Here is a 12,238-nt window from a genome sequence, read left to right as displayed (position 1 = left end):
TACCTGGAGGTATTTAAAAGAGGTGTAGATGTGGCACTTAGGGACATGGCTTAGTGGTGGACATGGCAGTGTTTATTTGCCATTAGACTGGATGATCTTAAAGGTCTTCTCCAACCTAAATGATTCTGTGATTCTATGATTCTGTACTATCTGAACTGTTGGCAGTACAGAATTAGACAAGTGGACAAACAAAAAGGTGGAAATGGGGCCAAGCTGACGAGCTGCAAGAACATTACTCTGAGAAAAAGACTTCTTCCTTAGGAAAGTTGTCACATTTTTTTTCTTCCAGATCATCCCATTTGCTGACATCTTCCTCAAACAGTTCCACGCCGTCCAGCACAGCTGCAAGACATCCCTTCATTCCTGCATTTCTCATTGATTCCCATTCCCTATTCACCCTCAATACTCAAGACAGCATCATGCAGGCTGCGAGGAAAAAAATTACCTGCATCCCAGCCAGGCCCAGTACAGAAACCCTTCTGTGCCCTCTCACAATTTTTATTCCTATGAGAAACCCATGTAATATAGGACATGTGACTTCCTGGGGAGAAATGTGAAAACGCTCCTGATCTGTGGCTGGCATCTAGCTTTCCTTGCATAACCAAGAAAGTACACACAAGTCTGCACGGTTTCTTCTGCACCTTGGGAAAGGCCTCTCATGCCTGTGTTTCCAAGGACAACCTCCTAAAAGTGGCACTGCAGAGGTATTCCTCAGCCTTGGTAACTGAGAGCTGCCAGCACAATTTCCTCTTACTAACATCAGGCCCAATTTGCCCTCCCCAAGAAAAAAAGGTAGATTCAGGGACATCTGGAAAATAAGACATGAAATAGAAAATTCCAGGTGCTCAAATGCACATTCATGCTATTACGTGAGCCCAACAGTCTAAGGCTGCTAGATGAAATGCACAAATCACATCAGTTTTTCCCTCCTTGCATGTTTCTGCCATGCAGACCTCATGAAGGTCTAGCCCTGCAAGTTGGACAACCCCAGCTCCTGATCAGCCGTATCACGCAACAGCACGTATGCCAGGCGCCAGGAGCCTGTATGATGTCACAGTGCGTCCCCATGATGAGTGAAGGCCTCTTCCCAAGGCCACCTGGCAGCTGACAGCACAACCTCTCCTGCCCGATCGCTGCCTGCCCTCACCCTCACTGTGCTCTGCGACCGAGAGCTGCAGCAGCCAACGAGCTCGTCCGCACCCAGTCCGATGGCCAAGGCTGAGAAAGGTGACGCGTCGCTGCTCCTCCCGGGGAGGTTTCACACCGGGCCTCTGTCAGAGAAGCCCCTCAACAACTCTCCTGCTCTTGCCATAGGCTTTGTAGCCACCTCCAAGATGGACGGAGCCTGGGTGGGCACCTGGAGACCTCATCGCCCACGCGGCCCCATCATGGCCCAGTTTACCAGCCCAGGACCCAAGTACTCAATCCCCGGGACCACAGGTAAAACCACCATACAAGGGGGGAGCGCCACATCCACTACCTCCAGGGGACAAGTAGCCACTGCCCCATTCCCCTTTGCTCCAATCCTCCATGTTCTCAGCTGCAGCAAGGACACAGGCCTGCCAGAGGAAGCTCAGGCTGCTCATGGGAAAGCCCCGGAGAAGAGCTGCCTGGCTCTGCAAAGCCCAGAGGTGGCCTTAGCAGCCCCTTAACGCCTGAGTGCACAGGAGGAAGCTTGTTCTGTATCTTTGCCACAAACTTGTTGCTCCCACTTCACCCTTTTCTTCTTCTCTTCTTCTCCTCCTCCTCCTCTTCCTCTTTTTCTGCTTCTCCTCCTTCTCTTCTTCTCCTCCTTCATCTTCTCCTCTTGTACTTCATCTTCTCTTCCTGTTCTTCTTCTCCTTCTTTTTCAACTTCTCTGCTTCTTCTCCTTCACTTTCTTCTTCTCCTCCTCTGTCATAGCAGTAAAGTTTCATTTTCTTTTCCATCAGGGCGCTGGGAAAGCAAAATGTCACGGAAGCGATCTTTACGTTTGCTTTAAGTTAACTTAGCAACTGTTTTGGGGTTTACTACTTCATAACAATAGCATTTTGGAGATATGCTGATTAATTGCACGGTGCCTACATTGTTCTTGCTGGAGGTCGTTGTACCATTGTATTGGCCTGCTGGTATCCTCCTTGGAGGAAAAAGTCACACAGGAAGGGACTTTCTTGAGGCCGGCAACTCCGACGCCTGCACTTAGAAACTAGCTTTAAATAGGCAGTTGCAGGCAGGTGTCCTTTCACAGGCTTTTCTTCCTAGGTTACCTGGCTCACAATCCCAGCAAAACCAAAGCGCCTGCGTACACGTTTCAAGGGGCCAAACGTCCCGTCGCAGACAGCTGTTCTCCGGGTCCTCGGTACTACGTCCAGCCCTCCATCACCAGGAACGGGAAGTACGTGGCTCCAGCACATCACATGTGCGGACTTCCCAAGATAAAGACCGAGGTCACCCCTGGACCGAGTGAGTACCATTTCTCCAGCACTTCTTTCAGGCAAGACAAGCACGCCTTCCTTTTGCCCTGTGCTACCGGGGTACAAAACCATCAGCTCACGCCCTGAAGGAGCTTCAGAGGTTTCCAGACAGAAAGCAAACAAGGCTGAGACCTCCACCTGACCTTTCCTCTTTGGCTTGAGGAAAAGAGCTCAGCTTCACTGCTTTTCTCCATTTCTCCTCTGCCCTAGGCGACTACTCCACCGACAAGGCCAACAAACACCTCTACAAATGCGCGCCGGCACAGTCCATGGCCTTCCGGCACAAGGCTGTCAAAACCGACCAAACTCCAGGTAGGGGAACTTGGGGAGATACACACACTTGCAGCCTGCGTGTCCTCCCAGGAAAATCTGCTGGACAGCTTATTCAACAGGCCTAGGGAAAAGCCTGCACAGCAGGACGCAACGGCCTCTTGACAAGCTTGCTTGATGTCCCAGACCACCTGTCACGTTAAAGGGCAAGGCAATTTGGCAGAAAATAAACCCCCTTGCGTTCCAGCTTGTCCTCAGATATCAGAGGGGCTGGGGGCGGCGAGGCTTAGATTCTGAGTGATGCCCAATGCTCTGTGTTACAAGTCCGGTCGCGTTCAATGTATTGAACTCCTACGATTACGGATGCACTCGTAACACCATGCACTTTCAGTCCAGTCGTGTTCCATGACCTAGCATGGCCACACTTAAGGGATTTATGGCGTTCAGTGGGAACTCTCACGGCTAGATTAGTGAATAGTGCCTTTCCGTAAAATGCGAATATAAATCTAATTCCTAAGTTACCTCCAGCAATTATTCCACACCACCAACTTCTCTCATCCCATAGAAGAAGCGGCAACTCAGGCTTGGAGCTGCCAACACACGCCACGTGTGACCGAAGACGAATACATTGGGAGGAGGGGCAAAACATCCTTCCTGCTCCTGGCAGCAGCCTTGACAGGCTGCTCCTCTCCCACCCCAGCGCTGCTGCTCTCCCCGCAGGAGTCACACAGGCGTTCTTCCCATTCCCCTTCCAGGTCCTGGCACCTACACCCTGCCTCGGCTGGTGGGACCCAACACAGCCTACACCCACGCCAGCCCGTGCTACTCCATGAAAGGGAAGAGTAAGCACAATGGTTTTGCTGAAGACCTCTCCAAGGTGAGCTATGCTTCTCTGCGCTCTCGCGTCAGCAGCTGAAGCTCAGGTTAGAAGGGCTCCAGCGCCTGCTGCAGCCTCCCTTAACGCACACTTCCCTGCACCAGCAGCAAAACCCAAGAAGCCTTGGGTCCCCTGGCTCTCCTGCTCTTAAGAGCGGGAAAGGGAGGCTCTGCCGACACCTGCGGTCCCTCGCTTCCTAACACTAACGGTTTTGGTGGGGCAAAGCTCATCGGCACAAATGGGAATCTCCCTCCTCCTCTGGGAAATCTGCCTCTTGGCAGGTTAAATGGAGGTTCCCTTGTTGCAATCGCTCCGTGCCTCTCACACCACTTCTCTGGCCAGCCAGCTCAAGTAGCACAGCCCGTGTGGGCACCCAGCAAGAATCAACACCCGCCTTCTGTACCCAACAACCTCCCTGCCTCTCTTACAGACGCCAGGTCCTGCTGCATTCCCCAAGGTGGAACTGGACGTCTACAAAAAAAGGGCTCCCGTGTACACGATGGGAACCAACAGTAGACTCGGAGGCGACAAAACAGTGAAGCCGGGGCCAGCAGACTACCACCCGGGAAAGGTAAGGCAGCCTGCCCACCTCTCCTCCTTCGCTTTGCAACAACCAACCCTTAAGCATCTCCCCCTTCCGACGGGGCTTCTGAGAACTCAAGACCAACTTACTGGAGTGACAAAACGCAGGACAGCAGGCCTGCTCCCTGGCCTTGGCCCAAAGCCGAGCAGAGGGAGGCCAAAACCCCCATCTTTGCATCTCCCCTAGCTGAGCCGTTCAATGCTGATAGGCGCTCACACATCACAAGCTCTTCAGGAGGACACACCGCCGCAGAAGGGACAAGCAGACCCAAGAGCAGACCTTTCTTATGCACTGGGGATCAACTGGGAGGGCAGGGGCATCTAGCGAAGTCTGGCTGGAGCTAGAAGGACTCTGGACTTGGAGCCAGTTCCAGTGCCAGCTCAGCTCTGGGCAAATGCACCTACATCAACTTGTTATGCCAGACGGCCTTCTCTGAAGACAAGTCTTCTTAAGAACAAGGCACCACGGTCACCCTTTTTTTTCCTCACTTTTCCCCTTCCAGGTGACGCTGATCAAGCCCCAGGCACCTGCTCCCACTTTTGGACTCCGACATTCCCTCTACACAACTCCTCTAATACCTCTGATATGAGACTAATAAAACAACACCCCCCGCAAAGACCTTGTCTGGTCACCTTCAGCTGCAGGGAGAGGGCATGTGCATGAGTGAGGATGATCAGCTCCCTCCATTTCACGTCTATGCCTCAGCCAAAACATTGCAAGACAAGGACGAGAGGAGAGCACCGAGATCAACAGCATAAGCAAGGCAGAGAGCTCTGACAGCACCGTTTCACCCGACCGGACCTAAACACTGCCCCGTGAAAGCAGTCCAGCCCTTCCCTACATGCTCTCACCCCATGGCCCAGCATCCCACAGGCACAGGCTTGCCCCCAGGGACACAGTCTGTCTCGGCACCCCCCCTTTTCAGTGCACACAGGTGGCTTCTCTCCAGGGTGCGGCCAGAAACACAGCTGCTCTGCGTGACCTCTTGCCATGGGCTAAATGCCACAGGCAAGTCCCCAAAACACTGACCGTTAAGGAGAAAGAATCCAACAGACAGGATGATGGTTGCGTCCTCCAGGTTGCCTTATAAAAGCTAGCTATCCAGTAAGGAATTGGCAATATGGCAGGATGAAGATGGTACAGCCCCTCTGGGCAACCTGCTTCAATGCTGGGCTGCCCCAAAGGGGAAGAAGGTTTTCCTTACCTCTAGTCTGAAGCTTTCATATTTCAACATCGTCTAGACTATTGTCTGTTTTCCTCCTGCCAAGCACCACAGGGATGAATTTGGATCCATTTTCCTGAAAACCTCTGCCTAGGGACTGGCCAGGCTGCTGGCAGGGTCCCAAAGCCCTCCCATTCTAGAGAATGAAAATGCCCTGTCCTGCAGCATCTCCTTGCAGGGAAGTGCTCCAGGCCCCGAGCATCTTCATGGCCCTCTGCTGATCTTGCTCCCACTTATTAACATCTTTCTTGTACCGGGAGCCCAAAAATTGACCCCGTATTGTGCATGTGGTCTAATGAGTGACGAGTAGGGGGAGATAATCGCTTCCCTCCATCTTTGGGTGAGGCCCCCGTTCATACAGCCCAGGACACTTCTTTGCTACCAGGGCACACTGCTGGAAGGTGTTTTGTCTTCTGTCACCCAGGAGCATCAGGGTATGTTCCACAGAACTGCATCCCGGTCAGATGATCCCCAGCCCATATCACTGGAGGGGGCCGGTCTGGCCCAGGTGCAGGACCCAGTGCTAGTTCTTGTGGAATTTCAGGAGGTTTGTGGCAAGGCATCCCTCCCACCTGGCAGGGCTTCTCCGAATGGCATCCTTAAGGCACAGGAATGCTCCTCCCCATTTGATGACATCAACAGACCTGATGATGGATGCGTCCTCCAGGTCGCCTTATAAAAGTGCACCTTAGAAAGTGCACAGGGCCCAGGAAAGACTCCTGTGCTGCAGTGGCACCTGCATCTGCAATGTTACTAGGAATGGATCATCCATCTGCAAAGGTATCTGCATCAACATCTGCACCTCCAGGGGTATCTCCTTCTGCGATAGTGTGTTCGCCTGCAGTGCTCTCTCTCTTGGTATTTGCACGCGGAATGGCATCTGCAGTGCCATGGAGGACAGGTGGAAGGTTAGGGGCTTCGAGGGAGGGTGCTAGGGCTTAGGGGTTAGGGGTTTATGTTAGCAGCTTGGGTTCAGGCATCTGGGGAGAGTTTCTGCTTTGGGCTTTGTGCTCAGGGCAGGGCTAGGGCTGAGAGCTCCCCTTTTAGGGTTAGGGATCAGGGTGAGGCTCAGCGTGAGGGTTTGTGATTCTGCTTAGAGCTTCTTGTAATTGATCTGAGCACTGACTAGCTTTGTGGGTTGAGGGGTTGGGTTAGGGCTAGATGTGAGGGCTGCCATTAAGGCTAGAGGTGAGGGCTGCCGTTAAGGCTAGCGTTTGAGGGGTAGGGACCTCACAGACAACAAGCAAGTGCTGTCCCTCTCACATGCCTCTCCTTTGGCCTACCCCGTTGTCCCATCTCTCTCTTTGATGTCACTCACAAGCATCCTCACAATGCTGCTCCTCACCAGCCAGCTTCCTCCGGCAGAAATGACATCACAACCTACTCTCCGGCAATGTCACCTATGCCTTCACCTTCCTCTTGCCTAACCTCTCATCTCATCTCCCTGGCCTTTCCCTTCAGAACCTCACAATCCCTGCCCTGCTTCTAGATCCTAGGAAACATCAGTTAGGCTTAGGAGAGGGGTTGAAGATGAGGGAGGGTGAGGGACAGGATTAGGGAGTTGGGTGAGGGTTTAGGCTTCAGGCATCTGGTGAGGGGTTCAGCTTTGGCATTAGTGTCAGCATGGGATGATCTGTCATTCCCTAACAGCCCTGGAGCACTCCTTATCAGGATCGTAACCCAAGTGGAACAACACCATGGTTCCAGAAATTCTTTCATTTTACTAATGACTAAAGCCAATCATCTTGCAAACCTACAAACAGCAGTCCCAAGGGAGGCCCTTTGAGCTCTCCTGGACTGCAGCGGGCTGCGAGCAGCATCTCCCTCCAAGTGGGACGCCTCTCAGAGTTCGCAAACTCTCCAGTTTGTGAAATTTGGAGGACTGCCACCGAAAGCTGGCGATGAAACCTGGGCTGAAACCCTCCCCTCCTGGAGGCTCAACCCTGGCCCCCTGAGAAATACTGAGACATTTGAAGTGAATATTTCACGGAACTCGAGGGGAATTTTTAACAGGTATACCTTTGTATATGTATCTATAGCTTTATGTCTGTGTGCGTGCGTGTGTGGATCAATCTGTAATCAGGCTATTGTTGTGATTAGCTCGCTTCAGGCTATTGTTGTGATTAGCTCGCTTTGTAAATCCTAAAATTAATCCTTGTTTAAGTGCTGCCTAAATCTTATAATTTACCTCAAACAGTGAATGAACCTCAAATTGCTGCTAAATACACATAATCCTTAGATGAAACGCATTGACCAAGTCTGGGACTAGGATTACACCTAGCCGCACCTAGACTGCTCTCTGAGAAGGAGCTTAGAAAGCAAGGGGGTCAATTCCGACCCTCGTGACTCAACGGGAGGAACTCTTCATCCCTTGTACCTTCTCTTTTCCTTTAGAGATAAAGCGTTGACCAAGCCTTGGAATGAGTCTGGGTTCAGCAGCAGCTAATCTCCTCTTTGAGAAGTTTAGAAAGCAAGGGAGTCCATTCTGAGCCTTGTGACTCAATGGGAGGGTCTTCCTTATTCGTTACCCCTTTGTTTCTCCGCTCTCTCCCTCTGTATAAATCATTCTGAGTTGATTCTCATTTGATTTCCCTTTGTATGTTTTAGTAAGTAGTAGAGTGAACCTTGCCATCGAATTCTGTTGAGTCACATTTTTATAAACTTCTATTAAAATCGCTTTTCCCAGTACCCTTGATGGTGATTCTTTAAGCGGCCTAAACCACTCATTTATGAGAAGCCCTCAGCAGGCCCTACTAAATGTCCAGGACACTTGATTCCTGCTATGGCCTTCCACGCTCAGTGACTTTCCCCTGGGAGATGGTAAGTGTGCAGCAACGGTAATGAGTTTATTCTTGCATCTCAATTTCAGCGTGGTTGCAGAGGGACTTCCAGGAGAGACCATCTTCTAGGAAGGCTTTTGCTAAGTGTGATGACGTTAACAAGCACCTGATGCCACACAGGTTCATTTCTTTCTCAGTCCTAACTCAGGAATGCTTTGAACATTGACTGTAAAATGTTCCCATGCAACACCCCACCTTCATTTGCTAGAGGTGGGCATGGGATGAGGAGGCACAGCCAGCCAGGTAGATGTGACCACAGGTGAATGGGCAAGGAGATCACTAGAGACACTTGCTTCTATCAGTTTCACTTTTCTGGGCGTGATTTACATAAGACCCCAGCAGCTGTTACTCAATGATGCACATACTCTGTCCTGTACTTCTAAAAAGTGGTCTAGGGCTAATGGATTCTATATTACCATTTGTGATAATAATTTGATTTCTTCCCGTAGGGCTGTAATACTAGCTGCGCTTTCAGTAATGGCTTTTTCTAATTCCCTTGACACATTTGCAATAGCTCTTTCTAGTTCTGCAACCCCTAACTGTGGGATAAAAGCTGTTACAGACAGGTGGAACTTAGTGCCACATGCTATCAGAGGGCTGTAACACTTTTTCTTGTAGATAGCAGTAGATAGACCCAGGGGTCTCCTTTCAGACTCGCGACAAACCCTTCTTGGCAGCAGGGTGGTATCCTTCCTTTCTTCAGTGACAATTCCTAACGTAGATGCCCGTCCTTGTACCACTGAGAATTCAATGGGACAGATACCCAGGGGAGTTGATTTCTGGAAGAGGATGGGCTTTTAGGGCATATGCAACAGTCGGGCTTATTTGCCTCTGCTGCTGTAGCTGGACTGTGGCTATGGCCGGATTATGGAACGAATATGTATAATCCGTATTCCACCACTGGCTTTTAAGCAATGCTACCCTATTAAAACCTGGGCTTCCAAACCACTACGAACAGGAAAAACAAACAGACACAAAGAGCAAAACCAACTCTCCCTTGGATATAGAGGACAGCACTGAAATCAAAAGGCTTTCCTGACTTAGGAAACCCAAAAGGCATTGAAAGATCTAAACTAAGCTGTCGTGGAAGCTCGTCCTCGTTAGCCGAGGGCCCCAGGAAAAGGCCGCTGCATCTCCCCAGGCTGCCTTGCCCTGCCTGGCTGCTGAGAGGAGGGGACAGCGGGTGGTGCCAGCCTGGGGTGACAGGAGGGACAGCGGGCGGTGAGAGGCCTGGGGGGTGACAGGACACCGGGCGGTGATGGGCTGGGGGGCAGCAGGGACACGAGCAGCCGGGGGCAGTGACAGGCCCGGGGCTGACGGGCGGTGACATGGACTGGTAACGGCCCTCCCCTATGGGGCGCTCAGACTTCGGAAGAAGATGGCGGGGCCGCCGCGCTCATGTGACACGGGCCTGTTGTCAAAATGCACTGGGTGCGGGGGGCTGTTGTGCGTGCGCAACGGTTGTCGGCCCAGAAAACCCTCTGCGGAATGTTGAGGCAAGGGAAACCCCTCTGCGGAATGTTGAGGCAAGGGAAACCCCTCTGTGGAATGTTGAGGCAAGGGAAACCCCTCTGCGGAATGTTGAGGCAAGGGAAACCCCTCTGCGGAATGTTGAGGCAGGGGAAACCCCTCTGCGGAATGTTGAGGCAGGGGCGCCTGAGTCGCCACAGGGAGCGGTTGGGCCTGGAAGTGCTGTGTGCGAGAGAGGGAGTGGGTCTGAGCCGGGGCTGCAGAGGCCTCTCCCCGTTGCCTGACGCCCGCCTGGGCTGCGAGGAGGAGCTCGACCTCAGGGGGTGCTGCTTTCCCCGACCCCCTCAGTGGGCCCTTCCTCAAGCCGCCAGCACAGAGGTCGTGACACGGTCTGCCGTGGTAGACACCATCGCAAAGCAGGCACCGCCTGGCCCCGACCATGTCGTGCGTCCACTATAAGTTCTCCTCCCAGCTGAACTATGCCACGGTCACCTTCAACGGCCTCCACATCTCCCTGTGCGACCTCAAGCGCCAGATCATGGGCCGCGAGAAGCTGAAGGCGGCCAACTGCGACCTGCAGATCACCAACGCCCAGAGCAAAGAAGGTGCGTGGGGGCAGCCGGGGGGGAGTCAGCCTGGGGCCCATCCCGCCGGCGTGCGGGGGACCAGGAGGGCAAGCGGTGCCGGGGCTGAAGCGGGATGGGAAGCGGTAATACGATTTGGCCACGATCGGTAGCTGTGACTTGTGTTGGGGGCCTCACAGAGCTGTTCTTTTGTAGTTGCTCTTCCGACAGCTACCTTCAGATCTGTGTTTTAGACACGGAGCTAGGTGTAGAAGGAGACGTGGTTGATGCGCGACATGTAGTGCTTACCAAAGTTTTGGTTTCCTGGAATTCCTCTAGGTAAAATGATAAGGAAATGTGGGAGGATATCTTATAAAAACAGAGTAAGCTGAAAGTGATGCTATTGAACATCATTGTATCATCCATTTCTAACTGTGATTTTTTTTCCTGGTACTACATGCTAACCACATCAGGGCAGTACTGAGGTTTTATGGCAGAACATTTACGGTGAATATACATAAGAAATGTTCTTAGAGCAGTCATAAATTCTTTTAAATCTAATAAATGGTGCTTCTTTCTCAGAGGTGATAATGGTTTTGGTATGACATTTCAGTTTGGTAATCTGCCATCTCGGTAAGTTTAAATGTGATTAAAGACTCTGGGTTGTGACTTTTCAGAAATAAAAAGACTTATAAAGTGTTTTCAGTCCTTAAAGTTCTTTTTTTTTTTTCCCTGTGGTTCTCTGACACTCTTACAACAGCCTTTCTTTGAAATGTGGACTAGTGGTTTTTTTCCTCTTCCTCTTTGATGTATTAAAACTTAAACAGAAAAATATGTACGCTGCAGTAACTGTAACTTCAGCCCTGGCCTTTCAAGTGATTGGACTTAAAACTCGCTGTGTATCTACAGCTATTGAAACTATTTCAGGAGAATGTCTGCGAAGAGACTTAAGGGCACAATGTTAGGGGTCTTAGGGATGCCATTGCATTGCATGACATGCGTAGGTAGAGAGACATTTCACAAGGCTTGAATTTTTCTAGTAGTATTGAAGAAAATGGTCAAGACCTTTTGAACAGTGTTTAATTTGCTTTAAGGGCTTTGCTGCAGAAGGGTCTCTGAATTTTGTCATCAGTTGCTAACGTACCTCCAGCTTCACAAATGCTAGCAGGCTGAATGGCCGACTGGCTGACGTCAGTCAGTCCTGTAGTAGTTGGGTCTGTGTCAAACAGAGCCTTAAAACCAGAATGCTGGATGGTAATAAACTTTGAAGGAGCCCAATTATTATCACTAGAAGAAAAAATGTTCTGAAATAGGCCAAGCATGTGGGTTCTGTTATAGCAGGTGAGGAACAGAACGCAACATTTCAGAAGAAAAATTTATGCTCGTAAATATGTTCCCCCACAAAGCGTTACTCTAATATCCATAACAGCCATTTTACAAAGTGTGTTGCTTTGTTTTCATATGTAATCCGAAGACAGTGAAGACAAAGTATCTGCTTCACTAGGTTCTGCTAAATGTGGCGTTGCCTGAAGGCGAAGTTCAAGCAGGAGTATCTTTCCTGCTTTAAAGAGCATCACTCTTGTTTAACAGCGACAAGATCCTCCTCTAGGCAGGTTGTGTTGCACTTTGACCTTTGTAAAATGAGCATAAAATCTTACGCTTGCTATATTAGAGACACAGGTGCTTACTGAAGCAAGGGGTAAGGGTGTTTTCCTTGTGAAAACGCAAAAATCCCCCAGGGGTTTTCAGAGCTAAAGCTGGAGAATACATTTCAGTGTCATCTATGTCTATGTCAAATTTTTGGTTTAGATGGGTAACCATGAATTTCAGTTGTTATTAATCAGATGTAGATGCTTAAACTCACCTTCGGAAGATAAAGGAACAAACTAGGCCCGGATATTCTGCCTAAATGGGATGTTTGGAATTCTTACATGTGGTCATGAAGTATTGGGTTTTTATA

At 50.6% G+C, this 12,238-nt stretch overlaps 1 protein-coding gene across 1 annotated transcript; it reads left to right on the top strand.

The window, feature by feature from the left end:
• Positions 1 to 1,334: 1,334 nt before the first annotated feature.
• LOC132320856 (outer dense fiber protein 3-like) lies at positions 1,335 to 4,772 on the top strand. The gene is made up of 6 exons (XM_059834480.1): positions 1,335 to 1,440; positions 2,242 to 2,442; positions 2,664 to 2,765; positions 3,479 to 3,600; positions 4,031 to 4,171; positions 4,686 to 4,772. The coding sequence occupies exons 1-6, from the start codon at positions 1,335 to 1,337 to the stop codon at positions 4,770 to 4,772; spliced, it is 759 nt and encodes a 252-aa protein (XP_059690463.1).
• Positions 4,773 to 12,238: the final 7,466 nt, after the last annotated feature.

This window comes from Gavia stellata, unplaced genomic scaffold (assembly GCF_030936135.1).
Source record: "Gavia stellata isolate bGavSte3 unplaced genomic scaffold, bGavSte3.hap2 HAP2_SCAFFOLD_34, whole genome shotgun sequence".
NCBI lineage: Eukaryota > Metazoa > Chordata > Aves > Gaviiformes > Gaviidae > Gavia > Gavia stellata.
Note: the sequence above shows the minus strand (reverse complement) of the source record. Positions and strands in the feature narration are given on the sequence as shown.